This window comes from Schistocerca gregaria, chromosome 3, assembly GCF_023897955.1.
Source record: "Schistocerca gregaria isolate iqSchGreg1 chromosome 3, iqSchGreg1.2, whole genome shotgun sequence".
Classification (NCBI taxonomy): Eukaryota; Metazoa; Arthropoda; class Insecta; order Orthoptera; family Acrididae; genus Schistocerca; species Schistocerca gregaria.
Window position 1 is genome coordinate 89,267,384 of NC_064922.1, and position 26,421 is coordinate 89,293,804.

At 41.3% G+C, this 26,421-nt stretch overlaps 1 protein-coding gene across 1 annotated transcript in view; it reads right to left on the reverse strand.

Moving 5' to 3' along the window:
• Positions 1–26,421, reverse strand: part of LOC126354239 (collagen alpha-1(XVIII) chain-like) — a 504,706-nt gene that overhangs the window by 209,446 nt on the left and 268,839 nt on the right. The window contains exons 14-15 of the mRNA XM_050003737.1: positions 18,054–18,159; positions 8,600–8,760 (exon numbers count right to left, since the gene is read on the reverse strand). Coding sequence (XP_049859694.1) covers positions 8,600–8,760; positions 18,054–18,159 — 267 coding nt within the window. The remainder of the gene's footprint in view (positions 1–8,599; positions 8,761–18,053; positions 18,160–26,421) is intronic.

A 26,421-nucleotide genomic window follows, 5' to 3' on the forward strand; every position in this document is an offset into this window, starting at 1 on the left:
CTTAGAATTTACATCTGAAACAAGGAGCTGCATGTCATGATCTGATAGTCTACTTATTACAGGTTTTACGATATGATTTTGTTCCTTCGATTTGTCTATAAAAATGTTATCAATGGTTGTCCTTGAGGATTTAGTGATCCTAGTTGGAAAATTTACAGTGTGAGTTAGATTGAAAGACAACATTACTAACTGCAGTAAATGTTTACTGCAAGATTGAATTAGAAAATCTGTGTTAAAGTCACCAGCAATCAAAATTTCTTTGTTTCCTACTGTTAAATAAACCAAAAGAGCTTCTAGATGATTTATGAATAGATTATAATTTCCTGCAGGTGCTCGGTAAATAGTTACCATTATATAGGATCTGTTATGGAACTCTACTTCTGTTGCACATGCTTCTAGATGCTGCTCTAAACAGAATTTATTAATGTCAATGTTCTTGAATTTATGGCAGTTTTTAATAAGTGTGGCAACTCCTCCTCCCTCCATATCTACTCTGCAGAAGTAGGAAGCTAGCTTAAATCCTGAAATGTCTAACATATCCATACCAGTGGTCACTTGATGTTCAGAGAGACAGATTACGTCAATTTCGTTAGATGAATTCATTTCATTGATACAAATGAGTAGTTCATCAACTTTATTTCTGAGTCCCAGAATGTTCTTGTGTAATAAAGATAACTGTACTGCATACTAATGCGATTATAACTGCTTTGGTGAAGATGAACTCGCAGTTTCTGATTACTTTCTGTTAAACATTGTTTAAATGGAGGCTGTATGCTGAAATCTGACTTCTGTTCATCTATTTTCTCAAACTAAGTCTGTCTGCCAATCTCTCTTAAAACTCGTTTTCTATCCCCCTTCCCTATCCTCTGACACCTGTGACCACTGGTATTTTACCACTTGTGACAGTGTCCCCCCTTAAGTTTTGTGCAATCAAGCCAGACAGTTTTCCCTTCCCTTTCCTATTGAGGTGAAGGCCATGCCCAGTGTAGTCCCTCCTATCAGTAGCATCCACAGGAATCAAACCAATATGAGACCCTATATCCGTCCTAAGCAGCCACTCCAACTCCAAGTTCACCCTCCCTACAGAAGAGTTCAAATGAGGCCGATCATGGCGTCTCAACACAGACACAAATCCCACACTCGTATGCTTCGTTGCTGATGCTATCTTCACCAGGTCACTCTCTATGGAATATTCAGAGTCTCTGTCAATGCTGTTTCCCGGACCACCCACTACAACCACGGCATTCTCCTTCGTGAAATCCTTGCATAGAGAACCTATATCCTCTGTTACCTGACCCAGATCTGCACTAGGCTTGAAAAAGTTTGTGACCTGGTACTGTGGACCTAGATTTTCTTGCAGTAGTTGGCCAACTCCTCTACCATGGGAACTACCTAACAACAGAACTTTCTTTCTCTTTACAAATTTCCCTACCTTTTTCAAGTCCTTGAAAGCTTGTTGTGCCCTTTCTACAGCTTCAGTTACATGAGGCTCATCCGATTCTGACTGAGGCAACAGGTCAAATCTATTTTCAAGATTTATCACAAAGCTGTCTGATGCTTTCCTTTGCATGTTCCCCCTATTACCTGTTACCACTTCCCACCTCTGTTCACCCTTCTCCCTCTTTAAACTGTCCAGATCCTCCCTTGCCTTGTCTAGGTCAGCTTGAAGAGCTGCAATTTTCCCTTCCTGTTCCAGTATTTTCCTATCTCTACTGCAGATTCTACAATACCACTAGTGAACCTCATTTATGTCCCCAGTTCCCACGCCACTACATTCGCCCCAATGAAAGAAACTACAACATCCATCACACCATACCCCGGAACTAACGATCCTACGGCATGTCACACACTTCTCACTCATGGCAAAAGACAGAAATCGTATAAACTGATTTAAGTACTGGTTAATACGTAAACAAAGGACCCTAGAAACTATTCAGGCAGATATAAATAACTTGAAAGCGTAATGAATAAAAAACACTGGAGATTACATATAAGTTTAAGTCACTGTTTACTTAAGAAACGCGTGCGTGAAATTAAGCCTAAAGTCTGTGCTATAGGCGCGAGAAGGAAAATAAATTTCTTGTCCCGTTTAATCTTATTTAACACTTCACCAACACTTCCACTAATGTAACAACACTTATAATATATTTATACCAACTGGAAACGTTTTTCCTATAAGTTTAATTCACTGCTTACTTACGACTCGCGATCGTGAAATTAGGCCTAGGATTCGTGCTACAGGCGCGAGAAGAAAAATACGCTTCTTACACCGTTTAATCTTATTTTATTCTTCACTAACACTTCCACTAATTGAACAACACTTATATTATGTTTATAACACCTATAGACGTTTAAAAATAGCTTAATAACAACGCTTTTTTATAATTATTTAGCGCAGCAAATACTCGAAGAGTCCACGTCGGTGCAGTGTTGCCAAATGCCTCCTCAGCATATCACACTGCAAAAACCACATGTCTTTGTGTAACTTTTAAATTACGTAGCATTTTTTTGGCACTGTACAGATCGTATGGGAGAGGTATTACTCACAGAGAATTTGTGAACATCACACTATATGTACGCCTTAAAGATGTGAAACGGGACATGTATAACGCTTTTGCAACTTGAGAAACTTCTATTTAGCGAAGTAACTTGTAATTTCAATGGCTACGATGAACGCTCCCTTCCACTGTAAATAGTCCAACACGGGCGCTTTTGCAGGAAGTCTTTTGTTCGCCAACATTGAAGACGGCCATGATGGCGAGGGACAGGATGGTGGTGAGCGATGAAACTGCCACATTTGGCACTTGGAGATGTTCTGCAGATTGTCTAAGGTGTGAAAGTTAGAAATATTACGGCTAGTATTAAAATTTTTCTGCAGTCTTTGGACGAAGAAGTTCTGCTAACTGCTAGATTGTGGGACTTACAAAAATATTTCTACTGAACTTTGAATATTGTCGACTATCGTCGGAATTTGAAATATTTTCTGCAGTTATCGAACTTTGAGCCACTGAAAGGCACCTTTGGGTTCTGGAATATTTCGGACGATGTTCACACTTCAAATATTTCATGTGATGCGGGAACACGGCAGGAATCTAAACACTCAGGCAGCGATCATAACCCATTCACATTACATATGACCAGCATTGTGTTCTCAACGCCTACGCTGAGTAACGGAAATAAATACGGAGTCGAGGATAAGGATAAAGACTAAGGGTTAATAGGTCTGTATGATAAGACTTGCTAATGACGTTACTACACTCTTGAAAGTGAGGAAGAACTACAGGACACATAAAAATACCCGTTGCCTTTCAAGGAAAATAGCATATGACGGCAACGTAAGGACGATATAAGGAGTATACTCACGTCCACATAGTGGTCCTATGAACTAATGTGTCTTATGCGTGCACTTGCCATGACCTGATCGTGATTCAGTGCACTGAAATTTCTAGTTAATCCAGTCATAATGACCTGATTGTGACCCAATGAACTGATACGTATAATATGTCCAGCAACCATGACCAAATCATGATCCAGTAAGCAATTATGTCTAATACATTGAGCCACATTGAGCAAATTGTGAACCAGTGCACTGACATATCTGATAACCTAATTATGATCCCGGGCACTGATATGTCACTACCAGATCTTGATCCGGAACATGGGTATGGCTAACATATAGGACCGCCACGACTTGGATGTGATGCAAGGCACTAATATATGTAATGTCTCCCTCCACCACAACTTTATCTTGATCCGCTACACTAGCACGTCTAACATTTAGGCCACACTGACCTGATAGTGATCCATTGTACTAATATGCCTAATGTACCTTCCACCTATGTGATCGTGACCCAGTGTGCTGATATGTCCGATGCATCCAGCCACCATGACTTGATCATGATCCTCTGTACTGATTCGTCTAACATGTCCAATCACACTCACCTGTTGGTGATCCAGTACATTTACATATCTAATGCATATGGCCGTCAGGACCTAATTGTAGTTTAATGTGATGATACGCCTAATGCATCTGGCCACCATAACTTGATTGTGATCCATTATTCTGATATGTCCAATGCATCCAGCCACCACAAACTGTTCGTGATCCAACATGCTGATATGTCACATGAATCCAGCCAACACAACCAGATCATGATTTGGTGCACTGATATGTCTAATGTGTAAGGCCACAGCCACCTGATCGTGATCTGATGCGCTGCATCTAATGCATCCAGCGACTACGACATTATTGTCGAGTACACTGATAGCATGGCTCGCACGACATGATCATAGCCCAATATGCCTATATCTCTAATGCATCTGGCTGCCAACACCTGATAATGATTTGATGGTCTGATACGTGAAATGTATCCAGTCACCATAACCTGATCGTAATCGAATGCACTGATATGACTAATGCGTCTGGCTGCCACATTCTGGTCACCATGTAACGCACAGGTTTGCCTAACTCACTTGGCCACCATAACATGATCATCTTGCAGTGCAGTGATATGTTTAACATATCCCGCCACCACGATCTGGTCGTGATACAATAGGCTTATGCTGTTGCCCTATCAGTCCTGTTCTAAATTGTCTTGCTAGCGACTGACACCAAGTCTGCTGACAAGTGACACGCTGTCATTAGCTGTTTTGCACAAAGATATCTGCGCCGGCCAATGGGGCCGAGAGGTTCTAGGCGCTTCAGTCTGGAACCGCGCGATCGCTACGGGCGCAGGTTCGAGTCCTGCTTCAGGCATAGATGTGTGTGATGTTCTTAGGTTGGTTAGATTTAAGTAGTTCTACGTTCTAGGGGACTGATGACCTCAGATGTTAAGTCCCATAGTGCTCAGTGCCATTTGAACTATTATTCAAATATACCTGCTGTCTCTACAATGAGGTGACGAAAGTCATGGAATACCTCCAAATATCGTGTCAGACCGCTTTTTTCCGGCGTAGTGCAGCAAATCGACGTGACTTGGACTCAACAAGTCGCTGGAAGCACCCTACAGAAACATTAATCCATACAGAATCTATAGCCATCCATGATTGCGATAGTGTTGTCAGCGCAGCATTTTGTGCATGAGTTGACCTCTCGATTATGTCCCGTAATTGTTTCACAAGATTCACTCGGGGTTCTGTGTGGCCAAATCATTTGGTCGAACTGTCCTGAATGTTCTTCAAATCAATCGTGAGCAGTTGTGGTACAGTGACTTGGGCACTGTCATTCGTTCCATCTGTGAATGGCTGCAAATGGTCTCCAAGTTGCCCAACGTAACCATATCCAGCCAATAACAGGTTCAGTTGGACAGGGGATTCAGTCCATTACTGCCTACACTATTATGGAGCCACCACCAAGTTGCACAGTGCCTTGTTGACAAGTGCGGTCCATGGCTTCGGGGGGTCTGCTCCACACTCGAACATCATCTGCTCTTACCAACTACAATCGGGACATCTGAGCAATCCAGGTTTTTCTAGTCGCATATCGTCCAACCGATACGGTCGCGAGCCCAGTAAAGGCGCTGAAGGTGATGTCGTGCTGTTAGTAAAGGCACTCGCGTTGGTCTTCTGCTATCGGAGCCCATAAGCGTCAGATTTCGCCGCACTGTCCTAACGGATACATTCGTCGTTCGACCCATATTGATTTTTGAGTTTATTTCACGCAATTTTTCTTGATTGTTAGCACTGACAACTCTACGCCAACGCCCCTACGTCCTTACGTGAAGGTCGTTGAACACTGCGTTGTCCGTGGTGAAAAGTAATGCCTCAAATTTGATGTACTCGGCACAATCTTGACACTGTGGATCTCGCAATATTGATTTCCCTAACGATTTGCGAAACGTAATGTCCCAAGCGTCTAGTTCCAACGACCATACCGCGTTCAGAGTCTTCTAATTCCCTCCGTACGGCCATAATGACGACGGAAACCTTTCCACATGAATCACCTGAGTACAAATGACAGCTCCGCCAATGCACTGCCCTCTTATACCTCCTAATAGCGAAATTACCACCATCTGTATACATGGATATCGCTATCTCTGTAACGTCAGTGTAATTTATTGTGGGTGCGTATAAAAATTAAAAACATACAGAAGTATATAACCGTGCCCCCCCCCCCCTTTGATCATCATAATGATTTGAGCGCCAGAGGTGAGTTGTGTATTGTCTTATCATTCCACAGTAACTCTTATGAAGTAATTATTTGAATGGAGACCCAATGCTCTGTTGAGCTCTGAAGTCACAAGCAGGCACGCTGTGCAGTTCTCATTTGCATACATACATCGTGGCCCATCAGTATGGTTTCATGCACACATTGGTGTCCAAACGTAGGTTCAATAGTGCATCTGGGCTGGGGATGGGGGACGGGGGAGACGGCAAGGAGGTGGACAGGAGGATACTGTGACACCTTGTTGATTAATTGGTGAGTTCCATAACTGGCATATCTGGCATTGTCCTTAATGCCTCGCCATATAGAATTGTTGGGTACAAGTAAGTTCACAGAAAAAGCCGTCTAAACCCTAATCGCTTGGAAAATGAGATGTGTAGTTAGTAATATTGAATGGCTCGTCAAGATGGCGAACAAATTTAAAGTGAGACCTTGGTGTTCAGAAGCTTGATGCAAACCTCATGACTAAAGATTCTTGCTATCCAAAACTTACACGTATTTCTTAAATATCAAGTACATATCATACCCATCTCGAGCTGTGGATATCACTTGCATGTAGTTGAAACTTCCTGGCAGATTAAATCTGTGTGCCCGACCGAGACTCGAACTCGAGACCTTTGCCTTTCGCGGGCAAGTGCTCTACCATCTGAGCTACCGAAGCACGACCCACGCCCGATACTCACCCCTTTACTTCTGCCAGTATCTCGTCTCCTACCTTTCAATCTTTACAGAAGCTCTCCGGCGAAGTTTGCAGAACTAGCACTCCTGATATGAAACTTTCTGGCAGATTAAAACTGTGTGTCCGACCGATAGCAGAGATGGTAGAGCACTTGCCCGCAAAAGGTAAAGGTCCCGAGTTCGAGTTTTGGTCGGTCACACAGTTTTAATCTGCCAGGAAGTTTCATATCAGCGCACACTCCGCTGCAGAGTGAAAATCTCATTCTTGCATGTAGTTGTTTGTTGTCGGTCTCTGATGCCTAATATGAACCCTAAAACACGCATTAAGCGTTATTCGCGTTAAAGTAGAAATGGTAATTTCATCTAAGAATGTATCTTCGGTTAAGTCCTCCACTAATCATTTGGATTTTCCTTGCCCAACTCGTTGGTCAAAAGTACCCAAGATTCATCAACGGTTGTTGTTGTTTTGGTCTTCAGTCCAGAGACTGGTTTGGTGCAACTCTCCATGCTACTCTATCGTGTGCAAGCTTCTTCATCTCCCGGTACATACTGCAACATACATCCTTCTGTATCTGTTTAGTGTATACATCTCTTCGTCTCCCTCTACGATTTTTACCCACCACGTTGCAATCCAGTACTAAATTGGTGATCCCTTGATGCCTCTGAACATGTCCTATCAACCGATCCCTTCCTCTTGTGAAGTTGTGCCACTAACAGCTCTTCTCCCCAACTCTATTCAATACCTTCTCAATAGTTATGTGATCTACCCATCTAACCTTCAGCATTCTTCTGTAGCACCACATTTCAAAAGCCCCTCTTCTTGTCCAAACTATTTATCGTCCATGTTTCACTTCCATACACGGCTACACTCCATACAAATACTTTCAGAAACGACTTCATGACACTCAAATCCATACTCGAATTTAACAAATGTGTCTTCTTCAGCAACGCTTTCCTTGCTATTGCCAGTCTAAACTATTTATCGTCCATGTTTCACTTCCATACATTGCTACACTCCATACAAATACTTCCAGATACGACTTTATGACACTTAAATCTATACTCGATTTTAACAAATTTCTCTTCTTCAGAAACGCTTTCCTTGCTATTGCCAGTCTACATTTTATATCTTCTCTACTTCGACCATCATCAGTTATTTTGCTCCCCAAATAGCAAAACTCCTATACTACTTTAAGTGTAGTATGTAGAAAACGTATATATGATAATTTTCGATTCCTATTGTGTATTCCTAAAAGGGCTACGCGTCCTGCTTCATTTCGAGTCCTGTAGGGAGACTATTCACACAAACGAGATCTGGGAGAGAAACCATTGTCTGTTGTTGGTCGCTACTGCAGTTCCGTTTGCAATTAACAATATGCCTAGAGGCTTACCATAGGTCGATAGGTCTTTTTACACGATAACACAACAACTAAATGTTACTTGTCTGGGTGCCTTTTGGCTAAACCCAAGCCACTCTGTCATACACACACTTACACACACACACACACACACACACACACACACACACACACACACACACACACGCACACACACACATACATACACATACACACAACAAGCAGTTCTCCCATTATACGTCTCGCAAAACACTGCCGCAACACACGAGACGTAACTTCGAAGTGTAACGTAAATAAAAGTTTGTCCTGTGATCTTATGTTTCAAGTGTCAGCATGTCGTTGGGATAGTATGTATTATTAAGTTGTCATCCGTAGTTTGCGTCAGTGAGCGGCTACTGACCCTCGTCATGGCGTCTGTGGTGTCGAAGGTGACGGCGCCCGGCACGATCTTCACGTTCCGGTCCTCCTCCGCCCCGTAGCTGGCCTTCTCGCTCCTGAAGCGTTCTTCGAACGCCGTCCGGTGGGTGTGGCCGCTCCCATTGTACTCCTGGGCCGCCGGACCTGCCGAAGAGCGATTATGTGTTACCCGCAGCAATCACCGACACGAACGCGAAGCTATGGCTAATTATGGACAACGAAACGAACTTATCGACTGATGCACTTCTCATTAAGCGAAAGGATACAGTAACATATCTCATTATGTTCAAATGTTTCTTTCCAGATTAGTTACTCTACATCCGCACATATATATACATTCCGCAGGCCACCTCATGGTACGTGGCGGAGGGTACACTATACAACTTTCCTGTTCCACTCGCAAATAAAGCCGAGATTTCAACAGGAAGAAATGGAGTGAAAATTGTTCGTAACATAAATAGAAATGGGAAAGGAAAAATGGTGTGTAGAGTTGTTAAAACACCTGCAGTAATTTTCTCAGTAATGCATTTTTTTCTGAACTCGTGACTGTGCACTTTTTTCTTCATAAAAGTCTTACAGCGAGAAACTAATACCTCTCTTCGTTGCTGCACGCTTCCTGAAACGTGAACCACATGTCAAGTGCCAACAGTCAGAATACTGCTGCACCTTTTTATAACCGCATTAATATGAAAGGTAAAGATACTGTGAGACGGAGATAGCACAAAGCGGCACGGTTCTAATATGTAGTGATTTTGTTTGTGAAAAAATTACGCAGTATTTGAGTTTCACGTAGAAACTATTTCTTCATTATAGTAAAATAAACATCAAAACGTAAACACCTTTTAACAAGAACTGAAACACGTCTAAAAAAAATTCGGAACTCAATACGTTAAGACTAGTTTTTTAGTGGTCCACTGGTTTCCCAGGTAGGACGTACAAAAAATTATCTCAATATTGATCAAAAACAGAAGTATTTGAATCAGGAAGCTACACTCTCAGTATCACATTTTGATTGACCACGGTCGTTATCGTCTTCGACTAACGGAGGAGTCTACAAAAACCTACATATAGAAACTGAGCCATAATTTTACAATATCGACCGTTGTCATCTTCCAAAATCGTCTTCCTGCTCTTACGCTTCCTCTTCGTCTATATCATCCGCTGTCAATCCACTCAGTTGCTCCCAACGTAAACAAATCTTCCACGTTGTGGGATGTATTTTTTTCAGAAACACTGGTCTGGGACTGTCACCTCAGTGCATACATACACCCATAGAAAGAGATCCGTTTAACTAAAAAAACACTGTTTTTCTTCCTTGTTTCACAATTTTATTTCTAATGTTACTGCACAACCTAGGTTTCGGGCTATATACCTATTTTCAAGAACATTATTGATTCCCAAAGAGTATAATGCCCAGATAAACATGATGACAAGGCAAAGATATCAACTTCTTGAAGTATCGAACCATAGCTTAATGTAAAATTATGGCAAAGACCATTTTTTAACAAATTGCTGGATATTGACGTAATTTTGCATTAAGCTATGGATCGATAACTTAAGAAGTTGAGATGATTATCTCTGCCTTGTCATCATGTTTATCTGTGCATTATAATCTTTGGGAATCACTAACGTTCTTCAAAATGGGCTTATAACTCGAAACCTAGATTTTGCAGTAACATTAATAATAAAATTGTGAAATAAGACAAAAACGGTGTTTGTTTAGTTCAGTTACAATGTTTCAAAAAGAACCCACAGTTGATTCAATTAAAATGAGATCCTTTTTTTCACTTTAAAAACTAAAAAACATTTCTGTATTGAAAATATTTTACTTATATTGCGTTAACAAACAATGTAATAACATTAAAAATATTGCAAAGTTACTAACAATACTTGTGATTTCGTTACAATCGAAAATAAACTTTTTCAGGATTAAAGACAGTCACGTACCCGTATCCTCAAGGGAATGCCTGAGTTCCTCCAGATATGCCAATTCTTCAAGTGCCCTAATCTCTTCCAAACGCCGTCGTCGTCCTTATGAGAATCCAGAAGTGAGCAGCGTGCAACAAAACAAATTTCCTTTTTTTTTTTACCACAAACAACTTGTGTAGAGTAGCTTCTCAGATACGGGCTTCTACATTACGCTGTACGATAATACATGGCCTTTCATTAAGTACAAATAATTGAGACAAATACCGAATATTTTACTACACCAGTAGTGGTGCAAAATTTTAACACTCAGTAAGATTTCGCTTGAGTCATATTTGTATAGGAGCAGTTGTGATTAAGAGGTGATGCAACTATCGCGGAAAGCTTTGTTGAAATAGTATCAAACGGATTGTCTCACTGAGGAAGATTGTAAAGCGGTTTTTCCTTCAAACCGTAGCATTAACCTCAAAATTACCCTTATGGGTATAAGTAACGACAAGATAGGAAATAATGTCTAATCACTCAAGAGGGAAAGGACGCTGGTCCTCGTGGATACCAACAAGATTCTACATAGAGTACGAGAAAGAACGGGCGTCTATTCTAGCGCCAGTCTACCGTAGAACATTGGAGGAACCAGTGTTTCTCAGCGATTGTAATAACGTGCACGCAATTGCCGTTTACAAGAAGAGTCGTCGAACACACGAACAAGACTATGGGTTTATATCGCTGATTTCGGAGAACGAAAAATCTCCTCCGAAGGAACCAAGACGGGTTTCGCAAACAACAGTCGCGCGGTCCACGAGACCTAGCGGGAAGCCTTATGTATTTTAAACTTGCAGAAGGCATTCGAAAGAGTTCCGCACTGCTGCGTAATGAATAAAATACGAGTGTACGGAATACCAGAGCAAATGTGGGACTGGGCTGAGCAGTTGCTAACAAACACAACGCAGCGTGTCGTTAATAACATCCTAATACGTTAATGTAATTTCAGGCCGCTGGACGACTATTGGGTGGCTAGATCGCTTTATATTCCAGTACGCTATACAGTACAGGAGTCTGATTCCTATTGGCCTGTTTTCAAACTACTGTGGGGCGTGGCGTGAGGAGCAACAGGAGGCATCGACACTGAACGTGGTGCTTCACTATTTTCAAAATATCAAATTATGGTGCTCCTCACAGAGTGGAAGTTTCTCTTGTGTCACTGGACAGCAAACTTTTGTTTCAATTGCTATTGCTACACGTCTACGATTTTCGTTCGACTCAAAGTACAAACAACTTTCTGTGAAGGGCAACCACAGGTCAGGGCATTATGAATAACAATAACATCATTCAGATCCCAGAAACCATTTAATTATCACAAAAATTTCAACAACTAAGAATGAGGAGGTGTTTCCAAAAGCCGCATAGCTCTATGAAGGTGTTTTATTCGCAGTTGCCGTTTTCTCGTGATTTTAGACGCATCTCCAGGTTTATAATGGAAATATAACCATTATAAAACTGAAAACGCGTCTATAGTGGCGTGAAAGTGATAGTTGCAAATAAAACACTTTCATGCAGTTAAGCAGCTTCTGGAACCACTTCACCGTTCTTGACTTTTTAATTGTGACAACTTGAATGGTTATTGAGTGTCGTTATTGTTGTTAATAAACAAGAACTTTCTCTAATTGTGCAAATTTATTCGCTGTAACGGACAGCCACGAAATGGTAGAACACGTGGGTTCTAAATTATTATACAGACTTCATACAAGAAGAAAAGGATGCAGGCAGCGAGAGAGATTATCATCAATTATTAAAAATGTTTTTTTCTCAGACGTGACAAATTTCGAAGCAGCTTGTATACACTATCATCGAAGACATGAAGTAAAAGAAGTTATCTCACGACATGTTCGCAAGGGGTAGGAATGAATTAACGAAGTTAACTCACGGCATGTTCGCACAGGTAGGTGTGAAGTAAAAGAAGTTAAATCACGACATGTTTCCACAGGTAGGTATGAAGTAAAAGAATTTAACTGACAGCATGTTCGCACAGGTAGGTATGAAGTAAAGGAAGTAAACATGCATCATGTTTCCACAGGTAGGTGTCAAGTAAAAGAAGTTAACTCACAGCATGTTTCCACAGGTAGGTGTGAAGTAAAAGAAGTTAACTCAAGATATTTACGCACATTTAGGTATGAGGTAAAGGAATTTAACTCGCAGAATGATCGCACAGGTAGTTGTGAAGTAAAAGAAGTCAGCTTGTGGCACGTTTGCACAGGTAGGTGTGAAGTAAAAGAAGTTAACTCATGTCATATTCGCAAAAGTAGGAATGAAGTAAAGGAAGTTAACTCGCAGCATGTTCGCACAGCCGTGGCATGTTCGCAAAAGTTGGTGAAAGTAAAAGTAGTTTACTCGTGGCATCTTCGCACAGGTAGCTGTGAAGTAAAAGAAGATAAATCATGGCATGTTCGCACAGATAGGTGTGAAGTAAAGGAAGTTAACTTGCAGCATGTTCGCACAGGTAGGTATGAAGTAAAAGCAGTTAACTCGTGGTACGTTTGCAATGGTAGGTGAGAAGTGAAAGAAGTTTATTCGTGGCATGTTCGCACACATAGTTGTGAACTAAAAGAAGTTAACTCGCGACATGTTCGCACAGGTAGGTGTGAAATAAAAGAAGATAACCCATGGCATGTTCGCACAGGTAGATATGAAGTAAAGGAAGTTAACTCGCTGAATGTTCGCACAGGTACTTGTGTAGTAAAAGAAGTTAACTCGCAACATGTTCGCACAGGTAGGTGTGAAGTAAAAGACGTTAACTCACGACATGTTCACACTGGTAGGTGTGAAGTAACAAAAGTTATCTCGCAGCATGTTCGCACAAGTATGTGTGAAGTAAAAGAAGTTAACTCATGACACTTTCGCACAGGTAGGTGTGAAGTAAAAGAACTTAATTCGTGGTATGTTTGCACAGTTAGATGTGAAGTAAAAGAATAACTCGTGGCATGTTCGCACTGGTAGGTGCGAAGCAAAAGAAGTTAACTCACAAAATGTTCGCACAGGTACTTATGAAGTAAAACAAGTTATTTCACAATATGTTCGAACAGGTAGGTGTAAAGTAATAGAAGTTAACTCACTACATGTTCGCATACGAAGGTGTGAAGTGAATGGAGTTATCTCACGACATATTCTCACAGGTACGTGTGAAGTAAAAGAAGTTAACCCACGTCATGTTCGCACAGGTTGGTGTGAAGTAAAACAAGATAACTCACGAAATGTTCGCATAGGCAGATGTGGAGTAAAAGAAGATAACTCACGACACGTTCGCACATGTAGGTGTGAAGTAAAAGAAGTTAACACATGACATGTTCGTACAGGTAGGTATGAAGTAAAAAAAGTCAACTCGCAGCATGTTCGCACAGGTAGGTATAAAGTAAAAGAAGTTAACTCGTGGTATGTTCGCACACGTAGTTGTGAAGTAAAAGAAGTTAAATCACGACATGTTCGCACAGGTAACTGTGAAGTAAAAGAAGTTATCTCACGACAAGTTCTCACAGGTAGGTGTGAAATAAAAGAAGTTAACTCACGACATGATCGCACAGGTAGGTGTGAAGTTAAAGAAGTTAACTTACGACATGTTCGCACAGGTAGGTATGAATAAAGGAAGTTAACTCGCAGCATGTTTTCACAGGTAGGTGTGAAGTAAAAGATGTTAACTCATGGCACGTTTGCAAAGGTAGGTGTGAAGTAAAAGAAGTTTATTTGTGGCATGTTTGCACATTGAGGTGTGAAGTAAAAGAAGTTTGCTCGTTTCATGTTCGCAAAAGTAGGTGAAAGTGAAAGTAGTTTACTCAAGGCATGGTCCCACAGGTACTTATGAGGTAAAAGAAGCTAACTCACGATATGTCCGCATAGGTAGGTATGAACTAAAAGAAGTCACGATATGTTCGCACAGGTAGGTGCGAAGTAAAAGAAGTTAACTCACGACATGTTCTTACAGGTAGTTATTAAGTAAAGGAAGTTAACTCGCAGTATGTTCGCACAGGTAGGTGTGAAGTAAAAGAAGCTATCTCACGACATGTTCTCACAGGTAGGTATGAAGTAAAGGAAGTTAACTAGCAGCATGTTTTCACAGGTAGGTGTGAAGTAAAGAAGTTATCTCATTGTACGATTGCAAAGTTAGGTGTGAAGTAAAAGAAGTTTATTTGTGGCATGTTCGCACAGGTAGGTGTTAAGTAAAAGTAGTTTTTTCGTGGCATGTTCACAAAAGTTGGTGAAAGTAAAAGTAGTTTACTTGTGGCATGTTCGCACAGGTAGGTGTGAACTAAAAGAAGTTAACTCGTGGCATGTTCGCACAGGTAGGTGTAAAGTAAAAGAAGTTTACTCGTGGCATGTTCGCACAGGTAGGTGTGAATTGAAAGAAGTTAACTAACGACATGTTCGCACTGATAGGTAAGACGTAAAGGAAGTTAACTCGCAGCATGTTCGCACAGTTGTTGTATGAAGTAAAAGAAGTTACCAAGTTGCACGTTTGCAAAGGTAGGTCTGAAGTAAAAGAAGTTTATTCGTGACATGATTGCACAGTACGTGTGAAGTAAATGTAGTTAACTCATGACATGTTCGCACAGTTAGGTGTGAAGTAAAAGAAGTTACCTCACGACATGTTCGCACAGGTAGGATTGAAGTAAAAGGAAGTTAACTCACAGCATATTCGCACAGCCGTGGCATATTCGCAAAGGTAGGTAAAAGTAACAGTAGTTTACTCGTAGCATTTTCGCACAGGGAGGTGTGAAGTAAAAGAAGATAATTCACGACATGTTCGCACAGGTAGGTATGAAGTAAAGGAAGTTAACGTGCTGCATGTTCGGACAGGTAAGTGTGAAGTAAAAGAAGTTAATTGGCGGCATGTTCGCACAGGTAGGTGTGCAGTAAAAGAAATTAACTCACGGCATGTTCGAACTGGTAGTTGTGTATTAAAAGACGTTAACTCACGACATTTTCTTACAGGTAGGTATGAAGTAGAGAAAGTTAACACGCAGCAGGTCCGCACACGGGGGTATGAAGTAAAAGAAGTTAACATACAATATGTTCGCACAGGTAGGTGTGAAGTAAAAGAAATTAACTCAAGAGATTTACGCACATTTAGGTATGAGGTAAAGGAATTTAACTCGCAGAATGATCGCACAGGTAGGCGTGAAGTAAAAGAAGTTAGCTTGTGTCATGTTTGCACAGGTAGGTGTGAAGTAAAAGAAGTTAACTAATGACATGTTCGCACAGGTAGGATTGAAGTAAAAGAAGTTAACTCGCTGCATGTTCGCGCATGTAGGTGTGAAGTAAAGGAAGTTAACATACAACATGTTCGCACAGGTAGGTATGAAGTAAAAGAAGTAAACCCACAGTATGTTCGCAGAGGTAGGTGTAAAGTAAAAGAAGTTATCTCGTGACATGTTTGCACAGGTAGGTGTGCAGTAAAAGAAGTTAATTCGTGGCATGTTTGCACAGATAGGTGTGAAGTAAAAGAACTTAATTTGTGGTATGTTCGCAGAGGTAGATGTGAAGTAAAAGAATAACTCGTGGCATGTTGACACAAGTAGGTGTGAAGTAAAAGAAGTTGACTCACGACATGTTCGCACAGCTAGGTATGAAGTAAAAGAAGTCATTTCATAACATGTTCGAACAGGTAGGTATGAAGTAAAACAAGTAAATTGGTGGCATGTTTGCACAGGTAGGTGTGAAGTAGAGGAACTTAATTCGTGGTATGTTTGCACAGGTAGATGTGACGTAAGAGAATATCTCGTGGTATGTTCGCACAGTTAGGTGCGAAGTAAAAGAAGTTAACTCACAACATGTTCGTACAGGTAGGTATGAAGTAAAGGAAGTTAACTCACAGTATGTTCGCACAGGTAGGTGTGAAGTAAAATAAGTTAACTCCTGACATGTTCACACAGGTAGGTTGGGAGTAAAAAAGTTAACTCTTGGCATATTCACACAGGTAGGTGTGAAGTGAAAGAAGTTAACTAAAGACATATTCGCACAGATAGGTGTGAAGAAAAGGAAGTTAACACAAGACAGATTCGCACAGGTAGGTATGAAGAAAAGAACATGCAGCATGTTCGCACAGGTAGGTCTGCAGTGAAAGAAGTTAACTCACGGCATGTTCGCGAAGGTAGGGGTGAAGTAAGAGAAGTTGACTGACGTCATGTTACCACAGGTAGGTATGAAGTAAAGGGACTTAACTCGCTGCATGTTCGCACAGGTACTTGTGAAGTAAACCAAGTTACCTTGTGGCATCTTTGCACTGTGTAGGTGTGAAGTAAAAGAAGTTAACTCGCGACATTTTCGAACTGGTAGTTGCGAAGTAAAAGAAGTTAACTCGTTGCACATTTGCAAAGGTAGGTGTGAAGTAAAAGTAGTTTATTCATGGCATGGTTGCACAGGTACGTTTGAAGTAAAAGAAGTTAACGTGTGGCATGTTTGCACAGATAGGTGTGAAGTGAAAGAAGTTAACTCCCAGCATGTTTGCACAGGTTGGTGTGAGGTGAAAGAAGTTAATTCACGACATGTTCGCACAGGTAGGTATGAAGTAAAAGCAGTTAACTCACGGCATGTTCGCACCGGTAGGTATGAAGTGAAGGACGTTAACTCGCAGTATGTTCGCACAGGTAGGTGTGAAGTAAAGGAAGTTAACTCTTGGCAAATTCGCATAGGTTGGTGTGAGGTGTAATAAGTTAATTCACGACATGTTCGCACAGATAGGAAGTAAAAGAAGTTAACTCATGACATGTTCGCACAGGTAGGTATGAAGTAAAAGAAGTTAACTCATGGCATGTTCGCACAGGTAGGTATGAAGTAAAAGAAGTTATCTCACGGCATGTTCGCACAGGTAGATATGAAGTAAAAGAAGTTAACTCACGGAATGTTCGCACAGGTAGGTATGAAGTAAAAGAAGTTAACTCACGGCATGTTCGCACAGGTAGGTATGAAGTTAAAGAAGTTAATTCACGGCATGTTCTCACAGGCAGGTATGAAGTAAAAGAAGGTAACTCACTGCATGTTCGCACATGTAGGTATGAAGTAAAAGAAGTTAAGTTACGGCATGTTCGCACAGATAGGTATGAAGTAAAAGAAATTAACTGACGGCATGTTTTTACAGGTACGTATGAAGTAAAAGAAGTTATCTCACGGCATGTTCCCACAGGTAGGTATGAAGTAAAAGAAGGTAACTCACTGCATGTTCGCACATGTAGGTATGAAGTAAAAGAAGTTAAGTTACGGCATGTTCGCACAGATAGGTATGAAGTAAAAGAAATTAACTGACGGCATGTTTTTACAGGTACGTATGAAGTAAAAGAAGTTATCTCACGGCATGTTCCCACAGGTAGGTATGAAGTAAAAGAAGTTAACTCACGGCATGTTCGCACAGGTACGAATGAAGTAAAAGAAGTTATCTCACGGCATGTTCCCACAGGTAGGTATGAAGGAAAGGAAGTTAACTCTTGGCATGTTTGCAGAGGTAGGTACTTTTGTAGATGACGTACCTGTTCTGCCGGCGTTCGGGTCGTCGTACTGCAGGAAGCGGAAGCTGGGCGCCCCTGGTTCTCCGGGCTCGCCTTTCTGGCCCATCACGGACACACCCGGAGGACCCTGGAAAAGCAACGGTGGATGACATCCGGATAGCAAAGGCGCCGCTGCTGTCAGTTTTGTGTGAGGCAAATCTTGTCTGCCATCAGTACTTCCGCTTAAAAATTAATCAATAGTAGCAAGTTATTTATACTGTTCACGTCATACTACTAATATTTTGCTAACAGCGCAAATAACGAAAGTGCTTTCCACAACACTTTGTTCCTTCAGTAGCTTTTCCTTGAACAGTAGAGAGCAAAACGTCTTGCTTCAGACATGAGTGCGACGCTAGTAGGCTCATATGAATTCTTCAGAAATGATTTCTACAAAATAAAATATGATTAGACAAATCTCCTTGTAGGTCTACAGTTATCCACAGTTTATAATTGACGTATGTCTTTCACTCAATTATTTATCGACGTAGTTCCTTTAAACCAGGTGGCTCGCCGCACACTTTCGCCTACAGTGCACCGTGGATGCCAGGTGCAAATAGCTCTTTAGATGGAATTTTAAAATCAGCAGTGAGTGTTCTAGTTCCTGGCTTTTGGCAGCTGTTATATGCGAGGAATCACTGGGAAATTTCCAATAGCTGTGTGCTCGTGGATTTGTGCTGGCCAAAGCTGCGATGCTAGACGGCCGAAAAATAGCTTAAGATACGATATTTCAGACCTGTGTTGGTGAGAAGAACAATGGAATATTCCTTCGAATGTCAGAAGAAACAGACAATGTGGCGACTACAACTGTTACGAATTACACGAGGTACATTTGCAGTTGCGAATACGAAGAGGGAATGAGGGAATGACGACAGTGAAAATTTACGGTGTATGTATTTCATGACGGCTGTAGTCGCCGTAGCGCCTGTTCCTACGGACATGCATGCATGCCGCAAGGAACACTACATTGTTCTTCTCAACACTACAAGCACTGAAATATCGTATTTATACAGCGATACCAGGCACCGACTCTCAGTTAAAGTGTCCTCTCTTGTATGAAAATTACGTACATAAAGTGTGTATGGCTCTGAGCACTATGGGACTTAACATCTGTGGTCATCAGTTCCCTAGAACTTAGAACTACTTAAACCTAACTAACATAAGGACATCACTCACATCCATGTCCGAGGCAGGATTCGAACCTGCGACGGTAGCGGCCACGTGATTCCAGAGCGAAGCGCCTAGAACGGCACGGCCACACCGGCCAGCCTAATGTGTGTAGGGAGTACAGGTTGTGACTCTGGAACGACGAGATACGGGAGTTTGGTTCTGGCCGTGCTTCGTGCAGGGATAGCCAAAGCGGTTAGGGCCATTGCTCGCTTTGAGCTAGAAATACGAGTTCGAACCCAGTCAGGCAAAAATTTTCACTGTCGTTATTTCCTCATACAGCGGATGGTTGTTCGTATCCACAACTGCGATTACATTTCGTGTGAAGCTGAAAGTCTGGTATGGATTATGATTATTATCAATATAATCCATACAGATTGTGTATTACAGAAAGGGACGAATGGGAAAATGGCGAAATAATTTGCAGTTCAAATCTTAATAACTACACAGCTAAGTGCTCTTAGGCATCTTTCTCGTAATTTGCTCACTGGAGGTACACAGAGGTTCCCAAATTTATGACCAGCAACTCAAAGCCCTTGTTATTAACCAGCAGATAACGTCTGGAGCAGGTCCAGCTCTATGGACAGTTTGTATATGAAAACAAAAAGTTCCTATGTAATGAGTGGAGAGGGACTAGCGGAATTCAAATTTCACTGTTTAAGGATCACATTTCGCAGGCACTATCTGCAAATGTGCAGATAACTCTGCGTCAATTAACAGCACTGCTGACGTTCTTGGATGGTACTTGGAGTGGCCTGAACCATCCCTAGCGTGGCTCAGCGGCTCAGTGATCGCTCATCCCCACAGCGATTCAGCTATGGCTTTATTGTTAGCCACAATCTAGGTAACTATTTTATATGACGACGGATTCATGATACTATCCAGAATTTGAATGTAACTTATATTATCGGAAATTATTAACGGTAGAAATTACGCTTGAGTGCTACAATATCTAATCAAACAGTGAGATATGCCACGTGCTGTAATGAACTTTACATATACTATAATTGCTTTTCTTTCCAGAATGTCTATTGTATTCTGTATAAGAGCTAAAACGATTGCGGTTAACCGCAGTCAGCAATGCTTTATCGCCGTCTGTGATTAAAATCCAAACGCTAATATGTCCATCGTACTGACGGAAATCTGAGGGTAGTTTGAGGCGAACTGAACGCTATCAGCTAAACTTTTACGGAAGCGTGTGGCTGATGTGATGATGTGGAAAGACACTTGCGCACGCGAGGCAGCTGCACGTCCTGTCGCTTGACGATGCGGAAGTGGCCGACCTGGACTGTGCCAGGAGTCTGCTGACAGTGACTCGACCAATTGCTCGCATTGCTCACTCCCAGAGCCGAAGCATCTCAAGTGATTTTGAAGTGTCTCACCACCCTACAGTACCGAATGAATTCGAGAAATATAGGAAAGCAGAATGTATCTGTCCTCTGGCATGCGCTGTTTTCAGTTTCTGGTGTATTAACAGAACAAACAGTGTCTGATACGAGTGCTCTTTCCTAAATGCTTTATTCTTTGGAAAATCTACTTTTTCTCCATGAATGTCACATAGTTTGAGGTTAAATTATAGTGTAGGATTACGGAAAAGACTGTGGTTAGGGCTATCCGCCTCTTAGTCGCTGTGTGCGTTTTATTAATCTTTTTACACATCGGATTGGCTTTTGTGTCCTTCTTCAATTTCACTCACTATTTTTTTTATTTACACGTCAAGTTCCGTAGTACCAAATTGAGGAGGAAATCTCCAAGATCATGGAACGTGGTACATGACATTACGACATAAAAGTAATAACAGATAAAAATAAAATATTTATGAACCCGAAAAAAGGCAATCCATAATTTACTTAAGTAAACGCTATCAACAATACAACAAGAATCAGCTTTTTTTCAAGTAACTCCTCGACAGAATAGGAGTGGCCCATAATGAAACTATTCAGTTTCGATTTGAAAGCGCGTGGATTACTGCTAAGATTTTTAAGTTTGAGTGGTAGCTTATTGAAAATGGATGCAGCATTACACTGCACACCTTTCTGCACAAGGGTTAAGGAAGTGGGTTCCAAATGCAGCTTTCATATTTGCCGAGTATTAACTGAGTGAAAGCTGCTTATTCTTGGGAAGAAGCTAATACTCTTAACAAGAAATGACAGTGAGGAATATATATATATTAAGAGACCAAAGTCAAAATACCCAGACTCGTGAACAGGAGTTGACAAGAGGTTCGTGAACTTACACCGCTTATTGCCCCAATTTCTGAGCCAAAAATATCCTTTTAGAATTGGAAGAGTTACCCCAAAATTTAATACCATACGGCATAAGCGAATGAAAATAAGCAAAGTAGACTACTTTTCGCGCCGAACTATCACTCACTTCAGATACCGTTCGAATAGTAATAATTGCACCATTAAGTATTTGAACAACATTATGAACGTGAGCTTTCCATCACAGCTTACTATCCATCTGAGCACCTAGAAATTTGAACTGTTTAGTTTCAGTAATTATATACCGGTTCTGTGAAATTAAAACGTCAGGTTTTGTTGAATAGTGTGTTAGAAACTGTAAAAACTAAGTCTTACTGTGATTTAGCGTTAGTTTATTTTCTACAAACCATGAACTTAGATAATGCACAGTACTATTTGAAACCGAGCCAATGTTGCGCACAACAGCCTTTACTACCAAGCTATTGTCATCAGCAAACAGGAATATTTTAGAGTTACCTGTAACACTATAGGGCATATCATGTATATAATTAAGGAAGAGGAGTGGCCCCAGCACTGAGCCCTAGGGCACCCCCCACTAGACCGTACCCATATCGCAGCCGGGATCAACATTGTGAATAATGACCTCTTGCTGTCTTTTGCTGAAGTAAGACGTAAACCAGTGGTGAGCTACTCCCCGTACTCCATAATGGTCCAACTTATGGAGCAATGTTTTGAGATCAACACAATCAAACGCCTTAGTTAAATCAAAAAATATCCCTAGCGTTCGAAACCTTTTGCTTAACCCATTAAGTACCTCAAAGAGAAAAGAGAATATAGCATTTTTCGTTGTTAAACGACTTCTAAGGCCGAACTGTACATTTTTTAGCAAACTGTGTGATATAAAATGATCAATTATCCTTACATACATAGCCTTTTCGATAAGTTTAGCAAACACTCAGAGTGTCCAGTGCGTAGACTTTATTACTGTAGTAGTATCCTGCGTGGTGGAGGATAGCATTCAGGTTATACTAGCACCAACACAATAGAGGTGTTTTATTCTATCCGTCTTTGAACTGGTTTGTTGCCATCGACCGTCTTTTGTATGTTGTGTTACTCTTTCAACGGCTGCGTAGCCCTATAATCTTCTTTTGCGTATCCCAGACTTTATCTGTCCCAAATGCTCCTCAACTGTTCCACCCAGCGTCAGTTTTATTCATTCACGCCTTATGTAGCCGATCACTCGCTCACTGCGCCATTCACTTGGTAAAAATTTTCCGTAGATATTTGCATTTCACTCCCATACACTACACACAATGAGGATTTTTCAGTACCTGATACGAATAGTGGTACTGTAATGTAGGAAACTGTTTTGTCCCGTGCCAGTCTACTTCGTACGTTTTCAATTGTTCAACCATTCCTCTCCAGGTGAACTGCCGGAATCATGAAGTGTTATACCACGAACACGTTGACCGAACTTTGCATAATGGTACAAGAGCACTTCTACACCTGCTGGATGTGTTGCTTACGAAGTATCCTCGGAGCCACGGCCCCAGGCGACGCAGCTAACAGGGCGACAGCCGGTGGAAGAGCGGGACAATCCTGTCTGCACCGCCCGGCCACATCATTAGGCCACATGGCGATATTGTCGTCGGAACGATACAGTTACAAATGCAGAACCTCAAGGCAGTTGCAGAATTTGAGGTGCTCCAAAACAGAGTTGTAAGAATTACCCTGAACAAATACTATACCTACTTGAGCCCTAAGAAATATCTTGAACACTAAAAGCGAAGAAAAGTTTCGTTTTCCTTAGAGGGAGCAGTTACTGATGAGACTTTTAGTCTTATAATTTTCGCAAAGGTAAGACCAGTGTGTTTAGTGCGGACAGACGTTTCAGTCCAGAGACTCTTCTCGTTTTCGTCTTACTGTCCTTGAACTACTCGTAGGCGTGACGCCGACAAGCGACTTTTAATTTCTTCAACTTCTTTGTCGTTGTTTAGAAGAGAGATGCTGTGTGCTACTGTTTATTTTAGAGTTTCATCAAGTTCCACATGTACCTAAATTAGTTAATTACTGTAAGAAGAAGTTTGTTTTATGCATTTCTTAGAATAAACTCTACGACAAAGAAACGACGCACCACGCAGGAATTATCTAAATAGGCCGGAATGCGGAAGATGTGATGTACATGTATAGACTAACAGATTTACTCGAGAGGAATACCTTCTCAAATTAAGCAAGTCAGTAACGTTTTCATCTACCTCTGACCCTTTTGCAAGGATTTATTCGGCTTGGCATCGATTGATAGACTTGTTGAATGTTCTGCTGGGGGATACCGCGCCAAATCAGTCCAACTGGTGTGTCAGATCGTCAATATTCTTATTTCGTCGGAGGGCCCTGGCCACAGTGCTCCAAACGGAGAGGTTTGGCGAACTTGCTGGTTGAGGTAGGGCTTGTCAAGCGCGAAGACAAAGCCGCAGAAACTCTATCCGTGTCTGTGCAGGCATTTTCCTACTTAAAGTAAGTCCAGGATGACTGGCCGTGAAGGGCAACGAAACGGGGCCGAGACTGCCGTCGACGTGTTGCTGTGCTGTAAGGGAACCGCGGATGACAACCAAAGGTTCCTGCGGACTTAACGTAGCCTACATCAGTGTATTCGAAAAATAAGAGCCTTACAGACGATATTGGAAGATAGACGAAAAGAATTCGTAGACAAGGCTTTAATTTCGTTTCAAGAGCGTGTAAAGAATTTGACATTTCTTTTGAACTTCCAATCTGAATCACAAGGAGAAACATTTGTGACGACGGAAGTAGACATGTCAGCTTATGGAATTTCGCTCCCATATATTACACACTTTCAGCATGTTTTCTTCATTAGATAAAGTAACTGCTGACATTCGTGAAAGTATCCAACAGTTCCAGAATTTGGCCGAAAAATATGCCTTCCTGAGGCCTGTATACTACTGGGGGTCGTTGATGAGGAATGCCAACTAGACTAAGGTCCCCAAGATACTGACAGCGAAGAGATTAAGTTCAAATGTGCGCGTCTGTGGACTAGTCACAACTTACTTATTCTGGCCCAATGTGTTTATTAAATTTTATTTGTGAGTGCAGGCGTGAAGAAGACTATAATCATCTTGTGAATGTTGCAGTTCTTCTTATTCCCGTCCTCGCTAAGAAAACTGGAGAGAAATTCCACCTTATGCAAGACATCTTTGTTATTTTCTTCTCACCCGAACATGTTTCACTACTTTTTGTACTATCTTCAGTGGGTTCTTTTATTTTCCTTCTCACATGGAGATACTGGTTCATATTAGTAGCTTTAGGTCTACTATGCTAACTACAACTTGTCATAGTTCTTTTTATACGATTGTATTCCTATTCTTTATGTCGAGATAACATGCTTGTTCCCTTCGCTTTTGTCGTTACACATTTTATATGATTTCTTGCCAAGCTTGGTAAAAAGAAATAAAAACACCACAGCATCAAAAAATTATGACAACTTATAGACAGGATTGTAGACCTAAAGGTACTAGCAGTCAGCCGCTGTGGCTGAGCGGTTCTAGGTGCTTCAGCCCGGAACCGCGCTGCTGCTACTGACGCAGGTTCGAATCTGCCTCGGACATGGATGTATGTGATGTTCTTAGGTTAGTTACGTTTAAGTAGTTCTAAATCTAGGGGACTGATGACCTCAGATGTTAAGTCCCATAGTGCTCAGGGCCATTTGAACCATTTTTGATGTTTGGGTTAAAACAAACAAAATAAAACTACAAAGGTATCTTGCATAAGGTGAAATTCCTCTCCAATGGAATATTATCTAACGTGCTTTTATAATGCTAAGTCGTAAGAACCCAGTACCCTCAGTGGCGTAGCTTGGGTATTTGACACCCGGTGCTTACCCTAAATATGCCTTTCTCCCCTATTTTCGCAACTTGCCAAAAATAATAGAGACCTTTGATAATGCACCGCAGTATTTGGTCGACGGTTAGCAAAAGAAGATAGGGACGTTGCCATTTATTTTCCTTGCATAAAATTTTATCTCTCTTTCGTCTTTTCCGTTATGCTGAACAAATCGTTTTCTGAAATTATGTGTCTTTTTGTGTGAGTTGTGCGTAACAGCAAAGACAGTTTCAAGAAAAAAACGTACACGTTCGTGCACTGAAAAGTAAATGATTTGTTACATATAATTTTTGACCCTAGAGGGAATGAGTTTTCATAGTAATAAATTGTGGTCTTTTCATTCAAGTTTGTGGGATACTTTTACGCATATTTAGACTACAATAATTCCTTGTCAGTAGGCATTTACAACGGTCATTACACAATATGTATGCAGTCTGCACGTGCTGGTTTTCCACCAGCCGATGGAGTGACTTAAGTTCAACCACATTTTGTTGGGTTCATCAGAATTCCACCACTCATCACCTTACCCTGACGTATAAACATTTCAACTTCTTGTGACGTTGGGATAAACGAGTGGTCAGCAAGCGACACCAAGAAGGAAAACGCTAGGAGCGAGAAAGTACCAGCGGCAGAAGCGAGGAAGAGCCAGTGGTTGGTATATGGGGCCGGAAGCCTGTCAGCCTGTTATCACAGCATTTGTTGGTTGAAACATTGGAATTAAAATGAATATCCTCCGGACTAGAGATTTAGAGGACCTAATAAGAAATTCCTGCGGAGCCTACAGCACAGGTAGGCATTCCGCTGTGAAGGGTGAACAGGTGGTAGAATTTTTGGCAGCTCTCAATTGCGAGGGACACTGCTTGTCTGTTAACTTAAGCATATCCGTTATTTTTTGTGGCGACCGTGTGTTACGCTGTAGACGTAATACTTAGCTGCAGAAGGGTTTCGACTTGAAAGGACTCGTCCACAGCCAGGGCTAAAAACTGTGCCATTCCTCTACCAAACAGAGGCGGACCTTTTAATATTTCTATAATCGTCGATAAAAATTCAATTTACGTTTTGTTTAGCAATGGTGCCGCAGTTAAGAT